Source organism: Vanellus vanellus (assembly GCF_965231255.1).
Source record: "Vanellus vanellus genome assembly, chromosome: 2".
NCBI lineage: Eukaryota > Metazoa > Chordata > Aves > Charadriiformes > Charadriidae > Vanellus > Vanellus vanellus.
Window position 1 is genome coordinate 73,945,612 of NC_138906.1, and position 22,752 is coordinate 73,968,363.

The 22,752-nt window shown below is 46.1% G+C and overlaps 1 protein-coding gene across 1 annotated transcript; it reads right to left on the reverse strand.

The window, feature by feature from the left end:
- Positions 1–124: 124 nt before the first annotated feature.
- On the reverse strand, positions 125–13,437 carry GCNT2 (glucosaminyl (N-acetyl) transferase 2 (I blood group); the record flags this gene model as incomplete). The annotated part of the gene is made up of 3 exons (XM_082479374.1): positions 125–315; positions 1,627–1,719; positions 12,516–13,437. 3 exons carry the CDS (start codon positions 13,435–13,437, stop codon positions 125–127), a joined length of 1,206 nt encoding a protein of 401 aa, XP_082335500.1.
- Positions 13,438–22,752: the final 9,315 nt, after the last annotated feature.

Consider the following 22,752-nt stretch of genomic DNA (forward strand, 5'->3'; position numbering starts at 1 on the left):
ATCTACAGAACATCCCGAAGAAACCCATCTCGTGAGTTTGTTCTTCTGGCACAGCAGAAATTAAGATTGCTGCTGCTGTTGTCCTGACTGCTTCTGTCGATGTCATAGCCTGGGGTTTTGCTAGCTAAAAGTACCAGTTGGGTTCCACCTGAACTTCACTCTGGGACAAGGTTCTCTGCCGATGTCTCAGCTCCAGGCACTCCACAGTCAGGGGGTATGTTTTAAGCTCAAACTTATTTGCAAACAGACAGGTGGAGTTAAAAAGCCACTTGAGGTCACCTGTTCCATATACACAAATGCCTCTGACATAATGGCCTGCCAAAAGAAAAAGGAAAAAGCAATTTCAGAATCAAGGATCCCAATAATTATTTTTGAGAAGTTTTATCTGCAAAGCCACTATAAATAGTCTCCTACACAATGAACATGCTAAAAGGCCTACTGGACATGCAATGGGAATAAGTATGAATAATAGGATGAAAGGAAAAAAGTTACATCAGAATAAACAGTGAGCAAAATAAGGAGAGAGCTTAGAAAAGAAGCGTTACTACTTGAGACTCTTTCTCAGACAAGGCTGAAACACAGCAAATGGGATTTTCCTTCTGCCAGTGAAGAGGAACTCATACTTTTACGCATACTAGATTTTCCACTACCTAATTGTGGGTGATATTGGTGTAATTTCACTGATTTTGATGCAGTTAATGCCAATGTAAAACTGCTGTAATTGAAACTGATTGAAGTTCTCAACATTTTTCTCCACAACACAAATAACTATATTCTGGATTAAGAATTCTTGAAATAAAATTTGTATTATTAGCCTTTTGGCATTCCCTTTCTCGTCCCACTTGGATATGTCAGAAGTAGTAGCAGTACATAATGTAGAAACCAGTGACTGAAGAATTAAGTGTGCCATACAGAAGATTTAGTGCTAATGTCAAGTGAAGTAGGAAAACTCAAAGCTCAACCATCATTGTCAGCCCGCAGTTTCTTAGGTTCCTCATCAACTGTGGCTCTGGCAGGCATCAGTGCCCAGCTGAGAGCTGGGCTTTGTCCAAGTTCACACAGGACACTTGCCCTGCACACTGCTGCTGGCTCTAGGGCATCTGCGTCCCAGTGTGGGATATACACGTGGGCTATTCCCACCCACCTGCGAGAAAATTCTCTCGAGGCCTCCAAGAAAACAGTCAGCTAACTCATGTGAGCCCTAAGTGCTGCCAAATATCCCCCTTTCCAAGGCTGATATATTCTATAAAATTCCTGATGAAGAAGCAACTGTTCCAGCTTTCTCACTATGTGGCTACTGTCATTCACATATGGACTATGAAGGAGATGACTCCTTTTTAATGTCTTCCTTCCAGTGAAGTGCCATCTAAAGACTATCACATTATGATTAGAGGCTATAGGAATGCAGGAACAACAGTCAAGTGTTTTTCACTATATGAACAGGAAGAAGCAGCTCCATCCCTGGAGATGTTTAAGGCCAGGCTGGATGGGGCTTTGAGCAACCTGGTCTAGTGGGAGGTGTCCCTGCCCATGGCAGGGGGGTTGGAACTGAATGATCTTCAAGATCCCTTCCAACCTAAACCATTCTACGATTCTCTAAGAAATGGAGAAAAATGCACACATTACCATGACAACCTCCATGGCTCTCTTCCATATCAATCCACTTCACTGCTTTCAGGTCACCTTCCCATGATGCGTTGGGCATGGAGCCTGGGACACCTGTAATTAGACAATAGAAAATCAAGTAATAAGTTCTTTTATCAGCTATGTGTTCGGGTTTATGTCCACTCTCTGGGACCTTTCTCCACAGAACTGGGATGAAATACTTAGGAATATGCATCAACAGATGCCTGGCTGCTAGCCTTGTTGTCAAGTTTCTTCATTAAAGCAGCTTTTATGACATAAGCAAGATGTCAGCTCAAGAGACCTAAAAAAATCAAATCCCTTTTTTGCAACAGCCTCAGTATGATACTGCATGCATGTACTCATGTCACTTTCCCAACCAGCACTCCCCTCCAAGGGCTATTTGAACACTGGGCCACCAACATGTAGTACCTTGTCATGAATTTAGTGGTCAATGCTTGCTTTTTTTTTTTTTTTTAGAAAAGAGGCTAACAGAACAAATTCAAGCATGATATAACTGGATGGAGTTGTTGAAACTCAATTATAACCTATAATGTTATATAATAATATATGTAAGTCTAGGCAGTTCACAGGACCTATCTAAGAGATAAACTGGTAAGAGGACCTCTCCTCATAGTAAATGATCAAGTCCTGCTATAACCTGGCCAACATCCATTTTAAGTAATGAAGGGGGAAATGCTGAATACACAGTGTTTGGAATTTGCTGAAGAGTTAACAGGCAACATGTATGCAATGTGTAGGCAATTGCTGTGAGTCAAGGGAATTTCAGTATCTTCAGCACAAAGCAGTAACTATAACAGACTGTCACCATGGGATAAAGTCTTTGCCTTTGAAACCAAGAGCTGATCAGGTAGGTACAGCTAGAGAATCCTCTGTGCTTGATCTGTACTGCAGTATCATATTCAATTCAGTGAAAAAAAGTTTATTTAAGTAGTTCCTAAAACAGCCTTCAGAATACACAAAAAAAAAGGGGGGGGGAAAGCAAAGGTATAAAATATTAAAAGCTTTCTATGAACTCATCCCTTTCAGCAATTTTTATCTTTCTTGTTGGCTCAATCAGTTGTTGAAGAACAAAACAATGTTACTGTCTGTGTAACTGCCACCTGATGTACAAACCACGTCGCTACGAAAAGCTGGAAAGACCCCAATTTCTCACGGTAGCACAGACACTTGTATATAACTTATTTGCCCGTTTGGAAAAAAATAGCTGTCTTTTATTCTTTCCTGCCCAGCAAGCAATGACCAATGCTGTACCTGAGCTGTCAAAAGGCAGAACATGCAACATGCAACGTACATGCCAGCAGATGAAAAAACCACAGGCGTTATTTCTGCTTTCTCCTAACGAAGCTGAAAGCAACCGAGAAGACTGAGTTGCTCAAATGCAAAGAATTACCGCAGTGTTACTGCAGAGGGGTACCCGGGGCTCGAGCTTTTTAACAAATGTAGCAGAAGTGCCACCACTGACTGGTGGCGGTGACCGGGGAGGAAAGGATTTGTACCGACCCGGCTGCTCCCCACGCGCCCAAGGGGGTGACATGGCAAACTGGGGTATCACTGGTCCGTGCTGCCCACGCACCGCTGAAGCTCAGCCCCTACCCCAGAGCCCTCCCATAGCGGAGAGCCCTCCTCACTAGCAAAACTCTGCCATTTTTATCAATCTCTGTTGTGCACACAGGGGGTGGGGAGTCTGACAGTGTTGCCAGTATTACTTATTGTTACTGTTAATAAATACTAATAAACCTGGTAATAGCCTAATCATAGCCGATGCAAAAGTTACGCTGTTTTAACAGCTAAAAACGTTTGAGTGTTTTTCTTCGAGATTTTTAATAGGGATATTTAAAACCTGTTATTCCTGCTTCCTCCCGTTTTCCTTTTAAAGGAAACACTTGTGGCACAGAAGGAACCGGGCAGCTTTCTGTGAACACATCTTCATAACGTTTGTATTATTTTCTGTCATTTGTACTAACTCTGTATACTGAAAAGACAGCCATTTTTCTTGATTTACAAGGAGATGAGAACGAAGCCTTTTAGAGCTTGTACAAAACGCCTAATAGCACTGGTTTGGAGCTGTGGGACCTGTGCAAAGACAGGGAACCTAAGCCCTTTAAATATGATTTTAACTAAAAAAAAATCGAGTTTTTAATCTCCAGTTCTGAGCTCTCTCTTTCTTTAAGGCTAATTAGCTCGTCTTCCTGATTTTCATAACTGCATTCAAAATATGTATTAATATAGGCTACTTATTTTGCTGGTTAGCTACAATCCTAAACAGGGTGATTCGCCAGCGGTTCTGTAAAGCACAATTTCAGTTAGTGACTACAGCACACGCAAGAAGCCCTCGGTGCCAAAATGGTAGTTGAGAGCGTGTCATCACGGTGGTTTTTGAAAAATAAAGGTGAAAACAAAGATCTGTTACTACATTGTTTTTTTCTGTTCCTTTCCGAGATGGCAACAAGTACAGTACCCCTATAGTTACCATAACCCAACAACTATTTTGCTTGTGAGCTTGAAGAGAAGTGCAGTGAAAGACAAACGAGACACTAAAGGCACTGTATAACGTCAGGTGGGTTTGGGTTTGGAGTTGGGTTTTTTTGAGAAATTGGATGGAAGAAAGGTTAAACATCAGGGTTTGGGGTTTTTTCTGTTTGCTTGCTTTGCTCTGTGCTTTTAAGGATAGCTTGTTCGTGGTAAGTAAGGGTGATTGGTTGCAAATACCGAGTCAGGACTTTTATATCTGATGCAAAGCGACCGCCTGATCTAACAGCAGAGCCACCATAGCACTTTGCCATAAACAGACATATGTGGCAGCTATAACCAGAACTTCATGATTTTATTTCTCCCCCTCTGTATATTGGGCTGTTATCAAGTAAAATAACATGCCAAAAAATGTGGGTTTGTCCTGGGGAAAATTCAGAAAATGTTAGTCTTCCGCAGAAAGCGTTAAACTAAAGATAACGATAAAAAGACAAAGAGGCAGTGATGGCAGGGGGTAAACACTTTAAATGGCCTGCGATGTGCAGTACCATCCCAAATTAAAAACCTGTTCATAACAGATGGCAGTAAATGTGGTGTGCAGAAAGACTCGGAACATGCTGACACAGTGGGAAAGCAGAAAGATGACAGACAATACAGGAACGACCCTAGGACATCCACAAAAACACTGGAAGGCACTGCCTTCTAGGAATACAAAACTACTGACTTCACATTATTCACCATCTCCCAAATTAAGTAAACTAGGCATTTTTGTAAGTTAATTAAAGAGTGAGGGAATGCACAGCTCAGCACTGGGGAAAAAAATGGATTTACCACATTTTCCTTTAAATATTTGTTTGAGCTACTGATTTCAGATTCAGAAGCTGTTGTGGGGTCCTATTCTTATAAGTACAGTTTGTCTGAAAGGTGGAGCTGATGGTGAAAGTTAATATAAATATCACCATGAGTTGCTCGCTCTACTTTTGTCCAGCTCTCGTCTGCCACTCCGTCGAGGTTAGCCAAGTTTTGTCCCCAAAACCAAGGAGGGGTAAAGAGCTGCCTCGTGGGCAGCAGTACTGGGCACTGCCCTGGAAATGAGTTTGCCACCACCGGCTCTTAGAAACAGCCACCAGAACTGCACAGCTCAGGTGTGAAAAGACACACAAGCAACTAGAAAGACGGGCCAGCCCCTCTGACGCCTTTAATTTCATGTCTTCCCTTGGTGGTAGAGGTTTGGAGGCAGGAAAAACACTGCTTCAGAGCCTGGACCTCATTCACAGCACAAAGGCAGCACAACCTGCTTCTCCGCTAAGCTCTTCCCCGGTTTTTGCCATTGCAATTCTGTTGAGAGCTGATCTGTGTGTGTTGGCTCCAAGAGACAGCCCACTGCCTTTCCCTATTGCGTCGCTACCCTGTATTATGAAGAAAAAAATAGGCAGCTTACAGAAAATGAGCCACTGCGTTGGCATTTCTGTAACACGCACATAGACTGACATCGGGCTGCAAATCTCGCAGCATAAAAGGCTGCCTGACATGCCTTGACCTTCCAAGTCCTGTACCTGTGATTCCAGGATCAAACCAACACATCGGTTAAAACCTAGCTGCCAACGGGCTAATCTCCACCCATCCCCTGAAGCAGCCTGGGCTTCCTCATTGGCATTTCTCTTTAGGGAAGGGGAGAAAACTTATTTACATTTCTGTACCACTAACTGACCCAAGCTTTTCTCCTGCACTTCATAAGCTGGTGCACAGGAGTTTGTACTTCCGAAATCTGCCTGAAATGGTGTACACGTTACCCTTGGGAATATTACTCTGAAAGACCTGATTGAAATCAACCATGACTTTGCTGGACTTCAGGGCTATGTATTTCTGTTTGGGAAACATGCAAGACTTGGGGTGGGCCATGTATAGGTGGGCAAGTGCATACGCTCTCCCCTACAAGTGAAGGCGTGCAGCCCACCAGTGTGTGACAGGGACCTGGAAATTGACAAACCCCTTTGGTGGCTTTTGGAGAAGCAAGATGGTACAAGGAAGTACATGTGGGACTAGTGAGACAGTATGGCCAAAGACGGTGGAAGCAAAGTGGATGCCAAGCTGCGTCCCTGGGTCTTCATGGGGCAGGGCAGCTGCTGCTAAGCAGGAACGCGTGCAGCGTCCCCGAACCCATCACACTGCAAGGCCCACCACCCCTGGGATCTCCCTTACCCAGTAATGAGTGCTGTTCTGCCCAGAAGGCAGCTCAGCCAAGCAGATAAATGTCCAGGACATCAAGCTCAAGGAGGCTCAGTACACATTCATCACTTGCCACTGGTGTTGCCAACATGGGTTGTCACCTCCCTGGGTGTTTCTCCATGTAAAACAACAGGATTGGCAACAACCTGCTGGTGGGCACCACGAAGAACCACAGCTGGGAACAAGTCCATGGAGAGGCGAGCCGTGGTGGCCACCACAAAGAGCTGGCACCACGCAATGGCCAAGTGGCGGCACATGCCAGGATGATGACTCCTGTGCCCTCCCTGGACCTGATGCCCTACTTGGGATACTGTTGAGCATCACCCAGAAGTGCTCATCAGGGCTGTAGGTGTTCTTGGACCACACCAGCAGATCAATGGCACACTGGTCCTACAGCACGAACACCACGAAGGGTTGGGTGACAGCCACATATGTGGAGCCAAAGTCGATGGTCAGGTTGTGGGGTGGGGGTGCCCTGTGCAACTGAGGGGTGAACAGCTCCATGTTATTGTGCCCGGCCCCATCCCTATGCACGTATTTGGTGCGTGCTGATGTGGGGGTTGGCAGCACCCCAGGGGTGACCTTCTTCCCCCCAAGTCCCTTCAGCAGCTGGACGATCTTGTGTTTGGTCTTCAAGGGGAAGTCCTGGCCGCAGGTGTTGAGCAGGTAGCACCAGGGCATGGCCGAAGCCAAGAGGTCTCTCATGCAGTGGAGGTCAGCCCGCAGGCGGGAGGTGCCACCATAGACCACAGCAAGGAAGGCATTGGGGAAGCAGCCCACCAGGCGCCACACTGCTGGCCAGAAGGGGGCTGGCGCCTTGGCATCCACGTGGACGCAGTAGACCTTTTGGCGCACATACACCGCCCTGAAGAGTCGCTCAAAGGTCTGGAGCTCCTTGTGCAGGGTCGTGGCATAGGCAAGGGGGAAGGCAGCCTCCTCAGCCAAGAGGGCACAGGTGATGTAGCAGCTGCGGGACACATAGGCACTGCAGGGGTCTGCCCCTGGCGATGGTGGCAGCTGCCTGCCCCTCAGGTGGGGGGCCCAGCCAGCCAGCAGCATGTCACATGCCTGCTCCAGCACCATGGCCTCCAGGGAGCTCCTACTGCCCATCACTTGCCACCCACCCTGCAACAGCAACATGGCAGTGCCCAGCAGCACCGTGGCAGCCACCAGCAGTGCCACCACCTGCCGCCACCACATGGCCCACACTGCCAACCGTGGCCTACCCCTGGCCTGGCCAGCAGCTCCCAGCTGGTCCCACACCAAGAGGAGACAAATGCGAGGTCGACCCATGAAACGCACCCTCACAAGCCTCCTCCCACGCTGGCGAAGGGCAGCCTTGCCACCACCCACGGCTGACCCAGCACCCTGGGGTGCTCCCTGCGCCTGCCGCCTTCGGGGCACATTTCTAGACAGAGTCCCTAGGATGGCACTGGCACTGCTGAGGACAAGGGGACACAACCCCACGGGTCAGCTGTGCATTCGCGGCCCTCCTGGCTGCACGAGGAGTCCCAATCGTGGATGCAGGGCTCCATTCCCAGGTTCACCCAATCTATTTTTAGGCTTTCTAACAGTAAGTTAAGGTTGTTGGGGGGTGGGGTGGGGGGTGGGGGGGTGTTGTTCAGCTCTTGTCTTTTTACGGACCTGCTCAGGGGAGAAATCAAAGAGTTAAACTGTCAGTGTTAGGAGGATGGAGAGAAGCAGATAAGTAAAGGCAAGTAGGATGGAAACAGTCACCTCTTAACCTTGTACAGCAACAAGAATTTGTCTGACTGGGCTCATAAGAGCATACAAGAACGATCTGCTCTGAAATCCTGTTTTGTCTGTCTTCTTGTTTGTCCTGCGAGACAAGTTGTCCCCACCTGCCTATGGGAGGGAGGTGGCTGGTGAAGATAGGAGTGAGTCCTCAGAAGAAGAGATTTTCTTTCAAGATGAGATTGAAACAATGGAGAAAAAAAACCACCACCCCTCCTTAAAAAAGTACAAAGTCTCAATTTTTTATTTTGCTACCATAAATTTTCATTTCAGTGGGGTACATGAATGCAAAAACGTGTGTGTAGAGGGGTGAGGGGTTAACAAAACTAAACTCAAGATTGTCAAACTTTAAAGGAAACCTCAGAGCCTGGAGCAAAGGAAATAAAACTCAGGAAAAATAGAAGCTTATTTCAAACTACTTCTTTCAAGACAGTGGTCAGAATTAAGGAAATGCATGCCATCTCCTTGAGCCATCAGGCTGTTGACAATCATAAGAGGGCTAAACTGCATCTCCTCTGTTGAATCATCTGGTGGATAATAAGGAAAGGGTCTCAGTTCTAGTAGCTTCGTTTGATTATGTGTTTTGAATGAGGTTTTCTTCTGAGCTGTTACTGACCCGTAAACCAACTCTAGTGTTTTTGGCAGGGTTGCAGTCCTGCATAAAAGGAGCTAAACTCTACAGGGCTGTTCAGGAAACACCTGCTTCCTGGAATGGGAGTGAGCTGGATCTGTGGGGACACGCTGGGCACTGAGGACAGCCAACAGGAGAGCCGCTCTGCAGGAATCACCGGTGCCCACCCCAGCACCCGTTCAGGCATGGCTCTTCCAACTTCCACCCCGGCTGCCCAGGTGGGTGCTGGCATCAGGGTTTGTCTCTCAACAAGCGTAACACAGCTTTAGGTGTGGTCAGATGAATTTGCTCGTAGATGAAAGGAGGGGACAGACTCAGGTGGCCTGACTGGAGTTCCCCCCTAACAAAAACAAAGGCTGTTGGCAACTCAGCATCTGGGAACATGAAGGAAAGTCTCTGTTACTGCATCTGGACTGAAGTTTAGTTGGTTACATGCATGAGTTGTGACAGACATTACCTGATGCCAGAATTTAGAAAGAAAAAAATTATTCCTTAAATTACTGTCATCTGGTTCTGTTCTTCAAGGAGTTTGAAGCCTATTACACCAATGTCTGATAGTTGTAAAGATAAAGGAGAATCAAGGGAAGGAACACAAACCCATTTATTAGCTGTGGCTTTTCAAAAAGACTACTTGAAGACATACCCTTCCTTATCCTGTCATAACTAAGTGGTGTTTTGGTGAGAAGCAAACAATTGGTTGTGAAGTAAAGTATTGCTGCTATTGAAAGCAGTACTTAAATTCCAATGACTGCGGATTGCACAGAGACCAAACCGTATTTTATATTATATCGTCTCAAATGAACTATAGTATCTGAATGGTGGATAGAAGACAAGAGCCATTTTTCAGGAAATTTTGCTGTGAAGATGTGTTTGTGATTGCTGTAACTGTGTTGCAACACCTCCCCTTAAGCAGGTTTTTCAAAAGAGGAAGGTTTTGATGACAAGATTACAACAGCTCAATAACAGTCACAGGAAAATCCCTATTTTTTTATGCCTTACTCCTATGAGAAGTTCTTGCTCAATCAGTAAGTCTCATTAAAATAATAGAGAATATGAACAAGAGAACAAGGATTAGTTATATGAGTAACGCTGCAGACAGAGGTACAAAATACTTTTTTCTAGAAAACGGCTTATTCAGCTGGTACCACTGTCTGGAATCATTTTAAAAAACTTCTGCATCTCTGTCTCTGTCTTTTGAAGGTTGGGCACTAAGCTAAGGAAAAGGAATAATTTTAACAGGCAGAAAATAACCACAATTGTGCATATTAGTATGATGCATACGTTGAGGAGAACGTTGTTCCAAGACCCTATCTACAAACTCCAGTGGGATGGAGAGGTACCAAAGTAGTTTTGAATTATTAAGTTGCTGTAGCAAAAAGCTCAGTGCAAGCTAAATCATTTGGAAAAAACACAGGTCTGTTTGAACAAGCAAATGGCCATTTAAAAACTTAAAAATAAGGAGTTGGCTAACGTGATTGATTAATTTGCTAGCAGTGCTACTCAGAAATTTCTGGTGTTGCTCTTGTATCTCACACCCACTCCAAGGGATGTGAATGAGATGTTCCTTGACAGCCAACAGATCTCATTGGAATGTAAAGCTACTACTTCAGACAAACTGCAGTGAAATTTTAACAAGGACAACTTGTTGCCTGCATCAGGAATAGTGTGGTGAGCAGGTCTAGGGAAGTGATCATTCCCCTGTACTTGGCACTAGTAAGGCCTCACCTCAAATACTGTGTTCAGTTTTGGGCCCCTCACTACACAAAAGACATTGAGGTGCTGGAGCGTGTCCAGAGAGTGCTGGAGAAACTTTCTCATAATATCCATCCTAAACCTCCCCTGACACAACTTGAGGCCATTTCCTCTTGTCCTATCACTTGTTACTTGGGAGAAGGGACCGACCCCTACCTTGCTACAACCTTCTTTCAGGGTAGCTGTAGAGAGCAATAAGGTCTCCCCTCAGCCTCCTTTTCTCCAGGCTAAACAACCCCAGTTCCCTCAGCCACTCCTCATAAGACGTGTTCTCCAGACCCCTCACCAGCTTTATTGCCCTTCTCTGGACATGCTCCAGCACCTCAATGTCTTTCTTACAGTGAGAGGCCTAAAACTGAAGCCAGTACTCAAGGCCAGTACAGGGAAGTGTCTGACACCCTGTGCTACACTTACAAGTTTGGATTCAAAATCCTGGACACAGCAGCCCCTGAGTACATCTGTCAGAGCTGCATGGCCACTTTTAGCCACCTACTGTAAAGTGATGGCAGGGAAAACAAGGAAGAGGAAGGAAACATATCTGCTGTGGAAGTGTTTCATCGTTTTTTGGATTCCTCTTTTGGATGCAAAGAGAACAAACACAAAAAAGCTTTACGCCAATGTGCAACACTGGAAAGCATACGGTGATGATCATGGAAATAAACAATGAAATATGCAGCCGATGTACACTACAGAGTGCAGTACAACAAATGGCAACCACCAAAAACTTTCTGATTGTGGAGAACATATCTGGTCCCAGGTTTTTTGCTTTTGAGGCAATGAACTATAATGAGATTACAGCAACCAGCTTCCTGGAAAAGTCAGCTAGCTACAAATAATATATGCTGATGATTATACCATAAGTATCATAGAATCATAGAATGGTTTAGGTTGGAAAGGACCTTGAAGATCATCGAGTTCCAACCCCCTCCATCAGTAATCATTTGTGGATCTTGTGCATGCCAGTTGTAAAATATAATTATCGGAAGAGCAAGCACTACTCTCAGAGAGTTATGTGGTCATTTGAAAGCAGACTGGCCTTGCCAAATGGACCCACAGTCCGCTGCTCAGGCTAAAGTAGACATGCTCTGCCTCTCTGTTACTGCTCCCTGGTTTCGTTTCCCACAAGTTAGAGTAGGGAGAGGGCGGAAAGGAAAAAAATGACAGGAGAATAAATTTATCCTTGCTTCCATTCCTCATATCCCTGCTTTGGGCTGCTGTGAAGCTCTAGGGAGTTGGGAGCAGTAAAGCCCTACCAGGTGCTTCTAAAAGCAACATGCATGGGGAAGTCCTGTGCATCTTCTGACCATTTCCCAGTCGTAAGAACAAAGCAAAGTGAATTGTAAATAAATAAGGTAAAGATGAAAATACCAGCTCTGATTCTGCTTCTCTGAACAAGTCCTTGACCTTGTATAATGGAGTTTAGGCAGCGGTTATGAGTACAGGGGTTTTCTGCAGGTGTCAATTACGGGAGAGCTGGTGTGTGTGCATGTGTGTGTGCCCACAGAAAAGCAGGTGACAACTAGAAGCAGATTCTAGCCTGAACTCAGATTTTCTGGCTCTGGAATAATAGAGAGAGAGAGAGGGAGGAATTGATTTCTATTTGTGGAAAAATAAAATTCCCCCCAGCAAAATGAACATCTTGTAGAAAACACCTTCCAAATAATGCTTACGTAGCTTACGTGTTTTCATCTTTATTCCTTCTCTTTTCTCCATCTCAATTTTTACAGATAAAAGGCTTAATTCATCTGAAATGTCCAAGGATTTAAATTTGAACTTAGATCCCCTGGGCTTCTTCCTGCTCAGACGCAGAGCGGTAATGCGCATCCTGCCCACCTCTCCCTCAATGGTCAAAAAGGGCAAGTGAGCTTATTTGATAGACCAGCCCTTTATATCAATTATGATCTGATTAAATATCTCATCTGGGCTTTGTCAAAATCAGCCTCAGATATATGTCTCTCTGTGTGTGCGTGCATGTGAGCACCTGTGCGTGTATCTGCGTATCTACAGAAAACAAAAGTGAAGGCGCACTCACCTGGGATCCTGTTGAGCGTCACCCAGAAGTGCTCGTCGGGACTGTAGGTGTCCTCGGACCACGCCAGCAGATCGATGGCACGCTGATCCTGCAGCACGAACTCCACAAAGGGCCGCGTGACGGCCACATATGCAGAGCCAAAGTAGATGGTCAGGTTGTGGGGTGGGGGCGCCTTGTGCACAAATGTCCTCAGCATGAAAGAAAAAAAAGAGTATAATTGCTCCCTGTGCACGTATTTGGTGCGTACGGTGATGTGGGGGGGCGGCAGCACCCCGGGGGTGATGTTCTTCCCCCCAAGGCCCTTCAGCAGCCGGACGATCTCCTGGTTGGTCTTCAAGGGGAAGTCCTGGCCGCAGGTGTTGAGCAAGTAGCGCCAGGGCACGGCCGAGGCCAAGAGGTCTCTCATGCAGTGGAGGTCGGCCCGCAGGCGGGAGATGCCACCGTAGACCACCCGCTCCGCCCGGGAGGCAAGGAAGGCATTGGGGAAGCAGCCCACCAGGCGCTGCACAGCCTGCCGGAAGGGGGCTGGCGCCTTGGCGTCCACATGGATGCAGTAGATGTTTTGGGGCATGTACACCGCCCTGAAGAGCCGCTCAAAGGTCTCAAACTCCTTGTGCACGGTCATGATGTAGGCGATGGGAAAGGCAGCCTCCTCAGCCGAGAGGGCGCAGGTGATGTAGTGATTCTGCGTGATGTACTCTCTGCAACTAGATTCGGTGAACGATGTTTTTAAAGCATTTTCCTTCAGAAAGGTTGCCTTATCTTCAGTAAGTGCTTTACAGGCTTCTGCTAAAGTTGAACTCACTGAGATGTTCAGCCTCCAAAGAGATTTTTGTGCATGCAAGTCAACAGCATAGAAAACAAATGGAAGTGAAACACTGAGAATCAAAACAGCAAAGAAGCAGTATTTGAGATTATTCATTGCTGCTCAGATAAAAAGTCTCACTCGAACTATCGCAAACAGGTCAGATCAGACACTCCAAACGGCTCGTTTTGCTGGCTGCGCTTGCTTCCTGCTGGAGAACGCATGCGTCCGTCTGACTCATAGTATGCAGCTGCTGTCCTTACTTTCAATATTAATCGTTTCATAGTCACCGTTGATGTGGAAGCAGCATAAGAGGCGAACAACTTGCAGATGGAAGCTGCTCCACAGCACCCTGAAGATTATGCAGACACATTGCATAATTACTGGCTTGGCAATGAACAGACGGCACTACATATTTCACAGTGTCCCGGAATTCAGTTTATGGGTATGTTCTCAACTGCTTCCTTCCCACTCGCCCTTCATGTTATCATATCAGTGTAAAAGTCCCTGTGCATGCACCCTGTGGCAGGAAAACCTCATATTTACCTCTTGCAGCATTCTATTTTTTCACTTACAGGAACGTTTTTTGAACCACCCAAGTGTATCAGTCATCGCTGCTTCAGAATTATGAAAGGTTTGTTCAGCACACCGTGCTACCGTGTAAGGCCACCCACACTCACATATAAGAAGCAGGACAGTCTTTTTTGCCTCTGCGTAGAGTTATATCGGAGCCATCAGGTTTTTTTCAGCACTGTTTTCTTCATTTGTAAATTTCATCTGTAAATCTCATTTTCTTCATTTGTAAATCTGCCAAATAGTTTCTGCTAAGTGTCATGGATGAGTTGCGATGAGCTCTGGGCTTACATCCATCACAAGGAACTGGGTTAGCGAAACATGCTGTTTAAACTACTTAAGCTAACCCTAGGCTTTCTGATGAGACATTCTTGTTTCTAAAAGCCGTGCATGCATTTGGTATAACAACATGTTTATACAATGAGGGCTTCTGGCATGGCTCTGACTAAAGTGAAATACTTGGTAACTCTCCCTCTTCCAACCCCGAGCCTGTTCATGTGCATCTGCTGCCACGAGACGGCACGTTTGGAGCACATTAACTTTTTCCAACATCAACTCATTTTGCTTCAATGTGAAATAATGCTGAGGAAAATACCAGATGATCTGAGATTACAGCAATAAATGTTTTGACTGGGCAGTCCAGCACGCTACAAAAGCAGAAATACCATCACCAACCTTTCAGCTCATGCAGAGAAGCCACCTCGGGCACTGGCACGTCCCTCCCAGAAGCTACACTTTCCTCCTGTCCTGGCCCCAAACGCTCTCTGGGAGTCTCCATTCAAACAAATTGAAGGCTGCAAGCAGTGGCTTCGACCCATCAGGTACAGTCACAAGCTGTAATGAGGAGAGGAGCAGTGGAGAAACCTTGTAAGGACTTGTGGCTACATTGTCCCCCAAGAGGATCACTGGTGCAGGACAGACCTGGCAGTCGAGCTTACCCAGCAATGGCAAGCAGCAGAGCAGCTTCTCACCAGGGTGTCAGCAGGGACAGGTAGGGACAGCTGTGGTCACAATGGAGATCCAGTGCAGCCTTGTCATGGATGGAAATGTTTGATATGGTCATGATTTACTAGCAATTCAAAATTTATTAATGATTCGAGGTAGATCAGGAGGTTGAAACTTTTTTTTTAATCATTAACTGACTTAAGGATTTACAAGGTGATTTACAAAATAATTGAACAGTGACTTAATTACAGATTCGAAAATGATGAGATTCACATGAACTCACTATAAGGTATCCCAAATAAATACATATATGTATAAACACAAACATACAAACACACATCACCCGAGGAGTCGCACACACACCACCTGAGGCTTTAACTGCTACGACCAAGGTCCCTTCACAGCAGGTGACCCCAGTGAGATGACAGGTGCCCCTTTTGACTCCTTACACACACACACAGAGAAAATATTTGGATCCAGTAAAATATATGAACACCCATGCTTGTAAGAGCTAATGTGTATATTAGAAACACGTAGATAGATGGAGAGGTGGATGGCAGAGAGGCTATCCTATAGTTCAAACTTCCTTCTTCTCAAGTTTAGAGCAAATACTCACAGTGCATCGGCATTCCTCAGCTGCTGCTAATTGAGGCTCAGGAGGTTGACTCCCCCTGGTCCTTTAACCCTCAAGGTGTTTCCCTGAGCAGCATCCAAACTCATGGGAGATGCTGGTCATAGCCCACTGGGATCCAGGAGAGTTCAAAGGGTCTCACTAGGGTCACTATTTATAGGGTCCAAAATAATTGACTTTTTTCAGGTACTTTTTCACTCCGGCCCAACTCAGACAATGGGATATTCTGGTACTTTCCACCAGTTGCATAATCCCAGAACTTGCTAGATCCTGAAGTTCTGGTATCACCCCCCAGCTTTGGGCCACGATCCAGATATTGTCAGGAGTGATCGATTGTCAATATTGTTTCCAAGCCACAGGGCACATGGGAACCAGGCGCGCTAAAGGGTTGCCATAACGTTCTGGTCCATTACCCTCTGCATTTTCTCCTGATTAATGTTGGGTTGTTATGTGGCCCAGGTCAGGGGGGGAAATCGTGCAAGTACCGAGTGGCCTAAGCGGGGGGCGGAGGGGGCAGTTGTTGCACCACCGCAAGCCTTCTTCACAGACGCCAGCACCTTTGGAAGGAGGACGGCTCTGATGGAGCCGAGGAGGGGCTGGAACAGAGGTGTGCAAAGTCCCAGGAAGTAACAGAGACTTGCCTGATGCTGCTGAGAAGTCATCTGGAAAACGCTGCCACAGCCCAACAGTACAGATTGTTAAAAGGGGATTCAGAGAGATGAGCAGATGCTGAGCTGAGACCGCTGCCCAAGTCCAACAAAGAAATACACAGCAAACACCACCATGAAGGCAAAACATGTCCCACCAGTGCAGTGACTGGGGAATGCTGTCCTGAGCTGCACAGACCTGCCCGCAGGGCTTCAAACCAGTGATCCTTCCTAATTTGATTGTTACAGTGAATTATATCCAGGAGCAAACAACACTCACCTGCCCGACAGCTTAGTAACACAAACTGCCATGACCACAGCAGCTTCTTGCTCTCCCTTGCGCACTCAATAGACCACTGAGTTCAATGTCTTCCCACCTGCTCACTGAGCCACCTGGCTGCAAGACCATTTCTTCCCCTGTGCTATGGTCTTAACATGAGAGACCTCCATCCAGCTGGAGTTAGGAAAATGTGGAAGGAGGAAAACTGGGGGCAAGTGCCAGCATTCCTGCAGAAGCCAGGATTCCCTTGGGGAAGTCTCAGCTGGGGGCAGAAAACACAGGTAGCGTTTCCAGAGTATCAAAGGCTGGGGTCTTTCAAGGCATCTAGATGCCTTTGGAACTGTCTGCTCAGATGCTTTTAAGACTCTATTTCAGGCACTGTGTAACCTACTACACAGCTAGGAAGACTTTTAGGAACTTAAAATATATGTACTTATACGCGCGTGTGTATGTGTGTGGATACGGAGACTATTCTTTAGGTGTTGAAGTTTGCAGTACTGCTGTGGTCTGTAGCAAACAAAAGCTGTGTGCAGAATACAAGAGATATAGGCCTGCTCACCGTAGGAGTGAAATGCAAGATTTAGCTTTTCCTTGCTGTTGTTTTTTTCTTGCACAGACATTGCTGCCAACACCCTTGCAGCGATCCAGAATAACCGTGATCCTTCAGTACTACTACCCTTCAGGGAAGGAAGGCTGCATGCCTGGCGCTACTTCTTAATCCTGGTGCCTCACTTCTCCAGCATGGTTAGTATTTAAAAAGCTGAAAACATACATGCAAATGATTGCTGTGGAAAACCAAGCTCTCAAAACTTTTTTTTTTTTTCTTTTTTTTTACTAGTTCTACCTTGTGCTGATCTTTGTGAAAAAAGATCCATGCCTGGGATTATAGGCAGAAAACACACACACACGCGCGCACACACACAAAATAAAGAGCAAAGAAACAAAGAAATAGAGTGTGCAAGTCACATGAGCCACCTCAATGGAAAAACTCTCAGGTATTAGTGAGTTGTCAATTTTACAAGCTCATCTGAAGTTCAGATGCAGGGAGAAGCCAAATCTGGATGTAAATCTGAACCATATTATAGCAAATGTCAGTGAAAGAGCAGCAAAGTGGCAGCAGACCTCATGATGCCCATGGCTTCTCCTGTTGTGGATTGTATTAGACCTCAGCATATTTTGGGTGCAAAAGCAGAGTTGAGTTAGTGGACCAAAAGATAATAGAAGATCAAATTTACCATGCTATTTGACAGAGGCTGCATAAGAGGGGTCTGTGCTAGTGGAAATAAAACCGCTGCTCACTGAGACTTGCAGTGTAGCTCCTTTTTACAGTTCCCTGGACCTGCACTGTAGCAATTCTCATTTTAGCACGAAAGGAGCTTTCGGTGTGGCTCCTGTAGCAGAAACACACTCCCCAGTAGGATTAGCAATTGAAATGGCTTCCCTGCGGATGCATGGGAACAGACCTTTCCAGATAACAAGGATATTATCTTCGGAATATTGTTAGTATTCAGTAAACTTAATCAATATAGGTGATTGGTTTCAGCTAATTAAAAAGCAAGATGCACAGGCTTTGCACATCGGTTTCGAGTTCCTGTTTGGCCTCCGTCAGTAGTGACAAACGTTACCCATTTCGTGTTTATTTGGAGTCACTTGGTATTTTCTACTCTATTGTTAGGACAAAACCATCTGTATCATGACATTCCTGTTCGTGACCCTCGCATGCAAAGCTGTCGGTTTGAATTGGCACTGTTGTTAAAATCACAGCAAGGCTGTTGTGAGCAAACAATTTCTCCTCAGTGTGGTTTTTCTGGTTAGGAAACGCAGGTAGCCACAGTCCACCGTTTTGTGCCCAAGTAAGGGATCTCCTCCTCCCTCACACCTTCTTGCATTAAGATGAATCTGCCTTGGTCTTGTGCTGCTCTAGGATGCCGTCCAATGTGCACGGTCTCCACAAAACTCTCCTCTTGGAGCAGCCCTGCCTGGAAGCAACCTTCTCTAACACGTGCCTTACTCACATGCCCTGCCTGAGCTGGAAGGTATACACATTCCATATAACACAGGGAAAGAGAAAGCAGTCTGAGCACAAGAGCAGTTAAAGCTTATTCCTATCTCTTCTCTTCTACCCTCCCTTTTTTTCTTGTTCCGAGTAGCCCCTGGCATTCCTGAACTTCCCAGCCTGTCATAATCTGGCTATTCAAAGAGAAAAAAAAAATACAAGCCTACCTGAAACAGGAGCTCCCAGGCAGAGGCGCTGACACCGGACAGTCACAACGCAGCAGCACTCGCAGCAAATGGGAGGAGAGATGAAATGACACATCAAGGTAAACGCTAGCTCAGCTCACATGGTCCAGTAAAATCATTGAGTAATCTAATCGTACGCAGTCAGTGAGCACATCTGTCTGCACAAACAGCAGGGGCCAGACAGTACACCATCCCACCCGCTTTTGTCTTGCTGTGCTCTCAAGCTCCAGACGCGGAGCCTCTTACGCTGTGGGAACTTCGCCGCTTGTCTGAATTTGCAGTAGATTTTTAGATATAAAGGTTTCAGGAATAGGTAAGCTGCCTAGTCTCTAGCAGAGCGCATTTTGCAAGTCAGACTTGCCGCTGCTCTGAAGCAGAGCACTCTGCTACTCCCTTCTCCAATTAATTTCCAACAGGGACACGCACACACCTCTGTGCAAACTACTCCTCATCAGCTGCTCAGGAGCAACAGCACTGCGTTCTCGTCCCTGCTCATTTATCCTCCTGCGCAGAGAAAGCAAGACGTAATTAAACATGTCCTAATAGAGGACAGGCAGGCTGTGGTGGTGAAGTTGGTTTTCTTCTGTTAAATATGACTGGATTTTATAGGTGACACTGGTATAGTCGAGGCACGGAGTGAGATCTGTTTTGTTACTGCAGATTATCAGTGGCGGAGTCCCCATCCCTGGAGGTATTTAAGGGTCATGTAGATATAGTGCTTAGGGACGTGGTTTAGTGGTGGGCTTGTCAGTGTTAGGTTAATGGTTGGACTAGATGATCTTACAGGTCTTTTCCAATCTAGGAGATTCTGTGATTAATGTACATATTAGTGTACAGCAATTATTTGCACTGGAGGGGTGTCCAAAGGTAGCTTACCTGGGATTTTGCAAACATTTGGGCCCTTGTTAACTTTACAAACACGAACCCAAGGTGTTCCCCTCAGTGGGTGAAGTGGGGCAGCCGGTGTCAGACCCTTAGGGAGGTACCAGGTCGGGACAGTGATCCCTGCAGCCCGGTCTCTGTGTGGCCACGGGCCAGTTCACAACTGCAGGTGCCTTCTCAGCTACAGGAGCTGCTCAATCTGCAGGTTGGGGGTGACCTGCTCTGCCAAGCAAGGCACAGCCTTGCCTGCATGTGTCTGGCTACACCACCGAGAGAGCACCTACATGGATCACTCATTTTATTTCTAATGGCTCCACTAAACATTTAGCATTATCATGCTCTTTATTCTGGCAATATAATTTGCTGCCAGGTATGAAATGAGCAGAGAGTTCATAGGGATCTAGAAAACATCACCTGTCGGGAATGACAGAAAAATATATGGTTATTTTGTAATTTAAAAAAAGGAAATAGCGAGAAAGTTTTCAGATATGTAAAAAAAAGAGCAAAACCAGAAGCAAATCCTGATGCAAATAGAAAGGGAGTAGCTGATTCTCCATGTTCTCTGTGCATAGGACAAGAACTAATTATCTTAGATAGCATCAGGAGAGGTGAAGATCAGACATTAGGGAAGCTTTGTAGTGATAAACAGTTAAATGTGGATTAGGTTGTCTGGAAAGGCTGGAATTTTCCCGCTGATGGTTTTCAGGAGCAGGTTAGGCGTAGCTTTTTCAGCAGTTTTGCAGGTCATACTGGTCCGGACCTGGTAATTTTCTAGGTCTTTCCCAGCTCTCTTTCCTATGATTGTCTGTATTACAGTATCTCTTAGCTTGCTGTAGCTGGGCTGGGGATCCTATTACATCTAGGAACTGTTAACAAAAAGACTGTCATCACTTAGAAATATGCTCGTAATCTCTGCTACTTGCCATTAGCATTGGAATTTTGGTAAGCTCAGGGTAGTCGTGGGCCACTCTAGAAGGAAAAGCATTTGTATGAAGCTTTTGTGATTCATCCTAGTCATAAAGAAAAATAATTTAATAAACAATAATACTGTAACTGTTTACCTATTGACAGGTATTTCACCTCTCATGTCTTTTCTCATCAGAACACAAAATAGCTTGATGCCTGTCCCATCTCTTTGCTTAGTTTTCTTTCAGCGAATTATCAGGATCCTCTTTCAGAGTGCTGTAGTAGGTATCTGTTGTCGAAGTCTTCCTGGCTGGGACAGACTTTTTTTGTTAAGTTTAGGTAGAACCAAGCCAGGACTTGCCTCGAAAAAGTCTCTTCCCCACCCCACCAGGCCGTGAGCAGCAGTGTGGTGCCACCTGGTTTGTAAGGCACCGGAGTCTCCCAAAGGGCTTTAGGATTGAAAGCGTCCCCATCGTGCTGCACTCCAAGTCTGCTCTGGAGAGAGCGTTAGACATGCATGACCATTACATCCTGCCAGGCTCTTCGTGAGTAATGACAGGGCAGTGGCAGAAGTAACTTGTGACTAGTGACAAACACTGGCTGCCAGACTGGGGAAGAAGAGGACCAGCATTGTGCAGCTGCCGTTTTCTTCCCGCCAGCAGAAGGGCTGCCTTTTGTAGCCCGAAGTACATTGATTTTCTTAAGGTTTAGCCTAAGATTAGCTTCCATTGCCTCGTTTTCCCTCTGGAGGTTTTACTGTGTGCCAAGGTCTTCTCTTTGTATAACCAACAGTCTGGACAAAGCGGGCTGTGCTGGTGATCCATCTGCCTCACACTGTGTAAGACTCAAAAGTTGCATTTAAAATCACCACTGTCCTGCAGTGAAGACAGTCTTTTCCCCCTGTCCTTGCCATCTACACCAATTAACCATTATCACCTTTTCAGAACCAGCCCCCCTTCAGGCTCTATTAAGTTTTCACATCCATCTCCATGTCTTTTTGCTGATCATCTCCCAGACCTTCTGATGTACACACACCTAAAACAGCACTCAGCAAAAGCCCCGAACTCCACTCCTGGGTGTTTCAAATTGCAAAGCACCTTCCTGTTTGCTTTTGGTTTGGGTGGAGGCTCATGCTTATGTTTTGGTCCCTTGTTCTACTGCTTATGCAAAAACTTTTTATGGCTCTCTGACGGGAAGGGCAGTGGCTGCAATCAGCAGTCACCATGAGGTCGAAGACAGACACTGATGGCATTACCGAAGCTGGGACAATCTAGTCTCCCCATATTGGGTCACTGGAAGGTTGTAAAGAGGCTAGAAAAGTACTGGAAATCTCCTGCCTTGCACAACATTGCATCCCTCAGCTCCTGCAGCCAGCCTCTTCTTTTCTGGTCCCTTCCTGCTAAACTGCCTCCCCCAGGCCAGGGGTTTCTTATTGGGTTCCCCAGTTACCATACATACCTGGCAGCTGGTACCTTGGGGTGGGTTTTCTGTCCCGAGGTGAGTTATTTCACGGTGCTTTCTGGGACTTTCTTTTTGCAGCATGCCTGGATCCTGCCTCGAACTTCAAATCCACTCTGCAGTCTCAAAATCCTGCGAGTGCCTGTTTCTTTTCTTCCCGTTTGGCTCAATTTCTCTGTGTGGGAATTACTTACAGCTTCTTGCCTGTTGCTCACACCGATAATGCTCCTTGGCCTGAACCTCAAGCCTATATTTAGGTCAGTTTTTGCTACATTCCTTTTTATTTGCAAAGAGTGTGCACAAAGGCCCCTTTTCCCCGCACCTACAGCAAGCAGAAGAAAACAGGCTGCTCTACTCTTAAATCTCTGCTCACTTCTTCTCTCTGTGGTCTCTGTTCAAGAAGTGACTGGGTAAGTTCATGAGAGAGAGGACCATTCTTGGATAAACAGCAACCACGTCCATCTCAGGAAGACCCCAGTCCACAAATGGTTGGAGGCTGGAAGGCTGTCAGGAGAAGTGCCGCATTTGCTTGCCTTGATCCTTTGCTCTCCCATAAGCCTCAGCTTCTGGCACCTGCTGGGGACACAATACTGGGCTGGGATGTTATGACCCCGCCAAGTTCCCGCTCCCTCTCAGAAGTGCACAGACAGTTCCTTTTCTCACTCTTAGATCCTTTTCATATACACGCATACAGCTCAAGACAGCTGCAAATGCTGCCCTGCTCCAGGCTGTTGGTTGTCAGCGGACACTGAAGTTTCTTCAAGTCAGGTCTCTCTCAGGACATTACGTGCACTCAGTGTCTTGGACAGTGGCTTCTGTTGTTTCAGTGATGACTAAACAGTATGCAAGTTCGAGTTGCTCCTGGTGGT